The 6,000-nt window shown below is 32.5% G+C and overlaps 1 protein-coding gene across 1 annotated transcript; it reads right to left on the bottom strand.

The window, feature by feature from the left end:
• Positions 1-3,445: 3,445 nt before the first annotated feature.
• LOC123673253 (60S ribosomal protein L14) lies at positions 3,446-5,465 on the bottom strand. The gene is made up of 4 exons (XM_045607725.1): positions 5,359-5,465; positions 5,094-5,195; positions 4,719-4,913; positions 3,446-3,663 (listed from the first exon to the last, which is right to left on the bottom strand). The coding sequence occupies exons 1-4, from the start codon at positions 5,359-5,361 to the stop codon at positions 3,472-3,474; spliced, it is 492 nt and encodes a 163-aa protein (XP_045463681.1). The 5' UTR covers positions 5,362-5,465; the 3' UTR covers positions 3,446-3,471.
• Between the last annotated feature and the right edge of the window lie 535 nt (positions 5,466-6,000).

Below are 6,000 nucleotides of genomic sequence, written 5' to 3'. Positions count from 1 at the left end.
CTTAATTTATCATTTTCAATCAATTCTCTTCGAAATAACTAGGTATTACCATAGTATAAGGAGAGGATAGTAAGCCAACCGCCGTTTGACGGCTAGGAAATAGTCACCAGGGGTCGCTACTGTAGTTGGATTTGGAGAAGTAACTCGATAATAGATAGCGCTGAATCATGAGCTTTAGATGGCGCAGAAATAATACGATAATTCATTCAGTGGCGTGGTTGAAAAGGGGTCGCATGACATTGCCAACAATTTTTATGTTATTATTAAGTTATCACAAATACACGCCACTGGCGTAAATGCTTATTACAGAGCAGAAAAAATATCAAAATATAGAAATCTTCTGACCACTCTATTTCAAATATTTTAGTTCTTCAAAATAACACCGATTTTTTCAGAGGGCTCCACTTTGCGGACCAATTTTTGACAGTAAAATTCGAGTAAAACGTGAGTACAACTAGATGGCGCTCAACATCAACAAAATCGCAAAAAGCACTACACTGGCTTACTATCCTTTCCTTATACTATGGTATTACCAGACGTTTATCAAACTTGAGCTCTAGAAAAATATTGTGGAGTTTGCGACCAATAATTCTACAATAATATAATCTATAAACCAGATGATTTTTTTTAATTCAATCAGTCGAAGATCCCGAAAAGGAAACATTTTACGGAAAAACGTTCTGAATGAAAAGTTGAAGCTTTTGAGGGGAAATTCACTTATTCCAGAAGCTCTTTTTCTTCTGGAGGGATCGCTATGGGCGTAAGTTTTTGAAGGTTAACCAAGGGCGTAGAAATAGGGGGTGCTGGGGGTAATTAAACCCCCCCTAGATTTCCAAAATATGAAATTTGAGAAATGTCGCAAAGACAAAGAACGAAAATTCTTCCATAAAATGAATCAATAATCATTTTACTTTACTTTGAAAAAGGCACGTCAGTAAGAAATCGGCCCCTTTACGGTTTATGGGTTTCTCGCTTTCAAGATGAGTACTTTTATTGCACTACGGGCACATCTATGTCCAAGGTTTATCACTTTCCTTTATCTATTCGCTTTTTTGACATCGCCTCTTATTTGACATCTGTGTTTTCGGTTTTTTGTATCATTCTCGTCACAACATTTCAATATAGGTACTGTAGTTATCAAAAAACTGAACTGAGTAATTCGCATTAAAAATTGTCTGGTCTGTGTTTTACAATTTTGAATTGACTACATCTACAGGGTATACCTAAATTGGAGGTACAAATGAAAATGACAGATTTCTTGGATTATTTCAAGAAAATAAGTCCGATAATATGAGTCCGCAAACGCTTTGTTTTTGAGATACAGGTGACAAAGTTTAAGTTTTTGTCTCATAGCACCTTTCCTTCACAAGATATTCAACTTGAATACAGGCACAGATATTCCAATTCAAAGTTTTTATCATAATGCAAATCTACAGGGTAGATTGTTTCTGGAAGGGTGCCCGCTTCTTTCCTCCAGAACTATTTTTGATGAACTACTAGTAGTTAAGAAAAAACTAAAAAAAAACTCTGGTTCATTACTACAATTTTTGTTTGTTGTAGTTTTGTCGTATCTGCTACCGATTTCGAGAAAAAACAGCTCTCTATAGTAATCCTCAGTAAAATCCAAATTATTATAAAGATCCAGTTAGGTAGCTGTGATAAATAAATTAATTAGGTATAAGTGTTTTACTTATTCACCAACTCTGTAGCTAAAATTAATAAAGATTCGATTAACTGGTTAAGCATCACAAAAAATAAGATTACAAGAAACACCCTGTATCTCGAAGACAAAGCGTTTGCGGGATCATGTAAGTAAGTGGGACATTTTATTTTTAAAATTATCCAAGGATTTTCCTTCATAACTCCAATTAAGGAACAGCTAGTATACGATAAGAAAAACTAATTGGTAATAAAAAAATTATTTCAAGTAATTTGTTTCAAACTTCGTCATCAAACCTCTTTTTCCCACATTACAGATTTCGATTACCCCCCTGAAAAAAAAATCTACGCCCTTTATGTTTAGCCCTGATTTTTATAGCAGAATTGTCTTCTACAGTAAAGAATACAAAACTTTTGAACGAACAATTTTTCTCGAATCGTCACAGATGGCTCTTATTCTTGTTTGAATTTTCCTTCTGAACGACCATAAGGTAGGTAACCGTTCCATTTCATTCACATGAAATTCTGACGTTTTCTGCTGAACTGCTTGTTTTCAGTACATGTACTTTTACTGATCATTTGAAAATGGCGAAATTATTTGTTTTGTTTCAAAATATTTAATTCAAAAGCATGTGTCATTTGAAAGAAGATTATTTGGAATCGAGTAGAAGTCTCCGTCAAGCCGTCAATCTTTGTACCCAGAAAACGTTTCCATTGTTTCAACGAACAGATGAACAATTTTCGACTAAAATCATATAAATGATTTAAAGAACAGATACATTAAGGTCTCTTAGACAGAAAATTCAAACTCGATTACAGAGCCATCTGTGACGATTCCCGAAATTGTTCGTACAAAAACTTTTGTATTTTTTGCCACAAAATACGAATCTTCAATTAAAATTATTGATTCCTATTTGAAATTCCAGAGTTGACTCCCGTAGCCCCCACATGGGGAAATTAAATGAAAGTGATTTAGCACAAGTGAACTTCCTCCACATATAAATCTTTTATTTGAAACATTTCTCCGTAAGATATTTCCTCCCCGAGATTTTTGACTGATTCAACATAAGAAATTACCTGGTATATACTCAATCCTCGAAAAAGATCCGATTTCATACATTCCGCTCGAGGAATACACAATTTTTTTTAGACCTTTGTCAGTTATTTTTTCAGAGAAATGGCAAATAACTCGAGAACTACTCAGCTTAGGAAACTACAACAAATGATCGTATGAATTATTAAGAAGAACCTCGGAATTTGAAATGAAATAGGAGATTCAATTTTGAACAGTTGAGAGTATTTTCGGTGAAATAAGAATCCTGTTTTTCTGAAAAAATTTCAGGGGATCCGGATCCCATCGGACCCCCCAAAATGAGAAGATTGTCACCAAAATAGGGAACTGTCAATTGTCGACCAACCTTTGTGAAGTCAATAATCTGAATCTTGAAATCTGATTTTGGTTGTTTTCGAATTTTTCTTTCGCTACACTAATCCAATTCAAATTCAAGAGGTATTTTACACTGTGAAAGGGCGTTTTTCATCAAATATTGTTATCACAATTTGAGTTCACTATACTATACATTCGTAATAAATACGTACATTGTAAAACTTAATGTATCTGAATGACGCGCAATTTCAAACGATTTCAGAACATAGCAACAGCATTAAACAATTTTTGTTGAGAAATCAAAAATATTTTTCACCAATCACTCATCAATTATTTTTGTTTCAATTATAATCTCATATTCTTATTAACAAGGGAAATTAATGATATATTAAATAAAAATTTTTTAAAGGTATTAAAAGTCAAATTTATTTCTTTACAGTTTTAGTTTTTTTTGGGATAGGTTTATCTCCTCCCTTGGCCATCTTCTTTTTACCGTAAAGAGTACCATTCCTGCTTGCGGTCTTTTTCAATGTGAGGAAAGCAGCAGTCCTAATCTTATTTCTGAGAGAACGGGCTCTCCTAAGCTTGAATCTATCGAAATCGGACAACTGAGCTCTCTGCAACAAAAATATATAATGAGAATTGAATCGAAAGAAGTGTATAATCAAATAAAACTTTCAGACCAATCAGAATAGTAAGGCTATCTTCATTTATGTATAAGACGGCAATTCCTATCTATAAACATCATGTTTGGTTAAAGCATGGGGCACTGGTAAAGGATTATTGTGGTGGAGAAAAAAATCATATGAGAAATAAAAATTTAAATTCTGAATTCAGTATCGCTTGTGGTTGAAGTGATTTTCGAAACTGAAACTTATTGGTAAATAATAGAAATTCATTCATTTCAAGAATACAATGAAGTATCACAAAAAGATTCAGCTCTCGGTAGAACATTGATTTCCTAACACATTTCTCAACAATCGTGCTGATTCACAAGAGGCAAAGATTATTTTTTTAGAATATCTGATACATGAAGAACTCATATTTTATATTTGAATGTTACTGCACATTGTATCATGATAAAGTTTGATAACAAATATTAATAAACAACTAGTTACAAGTCATTAAAGAAAATATATGTTATCCCATGATATGAATCAAAAAAATTGTAAATCGTTTATTCACTTTTCAAAATCACCCTAAGAAATAGCATAGGTAGTAACCAATCCGTATCAAGCCTGTATTTAAAGGAAAAATAGAATATCAAATGAATTTCAATTTACCAATAATGTTCCTTCATGAAAACCATCCTTAGTAGCCAAGGCCACAAGCAAAATTGTGAAAGTTAATTCGAATAAATTTTATCTTACTATGGAAAACAATAGGATTCAAATAAATCTATGCCTTATAAATTGCAAAACAAATCACTCAAATAGCTGCATATTGTATTGGAATGCAATACATGAATTTGATAATATTAAATACTGCATTCAATTTTGAATTCAGATGGTCTATCTATGTTACAAGGTAAAATAAACACTGAAAGCAAAATAATATCCTCTAGAATTTGAATCCTCGTACAACAATATTGATGATGAATTTCAAATAAATATCACATGGATGATTCAAATCATCAAAAATGTCGAGTTCAATAGAAAATCTTAGTATATACCTTTGCCTTGGCTTCATTTTTCTTGGCCCACATAGATTCAGCCCATTGTTCATCAACTTTGGATTCAGTCCATGCCTTACGAACAACACGGGTTGATCCTGTGAATGGGAACTTAATTCTGAACTTAGTCAAATGTAATTGATTAAGTCTAAGGGCTTGCCTTGGCACACTGGTGCATGGTCCATCAACCAAAACCTATAAGTAAAAATAAATTAGTAATCTGGCATGAATAAGTAGAACAATGCAAAATTCAAGATGAAATATCAGATTAAAAGAATAGCTTCATATATGTATCAGACGGCAATTCCTATCAAAAAATGGATCATCACAAAGTATAACCTAAAAATAGAAAACCACGTGTTATTATGAACTTACTCTTGTTTGATCGATCACGTCCACAATGCTGACCAATTTGCCGGAATGTTGCCCATCGGAGACTAGGGCAATTCGTCCCGTCTCCACAAATCTTTGAAACGGCTAAAAAACAAACTTAAATTTAGAGACAGATCGACAAATTTCACATTATTTGCAATGAATACATAAAAACTATAAATGACCAAATACACACAATAAGCTACCATCCAAAAAAGGTATGGTGATGAATTTAGTACATACTCTAAAATATTATGTTGAACCTTACCATGATTCCACACGATGCTGTGTCTCTTCCTAAAAGAACCACGCCAAGATGGAGGATCTCCAATGTCTAAATCACGGAGTAACAGTTTTTCTGTCTATGGATGTCACAGTGCATAGAAAATATTCTCTTTACTTTATTATACCGTTTCGTAATATTTTGAAATAAAAGTAATTCATATAATCATTTTAATGAAATGAATCCAATTAATTTTCTAGTGCTGATACAATGTGCAATTAATAAAGTAAAATTAAATTTTCATGATATACAAATTGGGTATTCATTCGATATGTCGTTCATAATTTGGATATATATAAGTGATTTCCACAAATATATTTCTGAAAATCATTCTGTTTTATTTTATTTATAATGAATCTTCATCGCTAAGGACCAAATCTATCCTGCTGTATTCTGGTATTTCTGTTCATTAACAGATGTCTCTAGTAGCAAGCATTTTTCTTCACATAATGGAATCTGCGATTACGGAAGTGTCAATGTCAAATGAAAATAAAATTGGATGACGATTACGTAACTGATAAAAAGATTATAAGTGGTGAATACAGGAAAGTGTGGAGTTCATCCTTCGTTTCAAGCAGAATAATATCCTTTATCAAAATAATTTGAAAATGCTAGAATTTGCGTTCT

The sequence above is a fragment of the Harmonia axyridis genome, chromosome 2 (assembly GCF_914767665.1).
Source record: "Harmonia axyridis chromosome 2, icHarAxyr1.1, whole genome shotgun sequence".
Lineage (NCBI taxonomy): Eukaryota > Metazoa > Arthropoda > Insecta > Coleoptera > Coccinellidae > Harmonia > Harmonia axyridis.
This window is presented reverse-complemented; position numbering and strand designations above follow the sequence as displayed.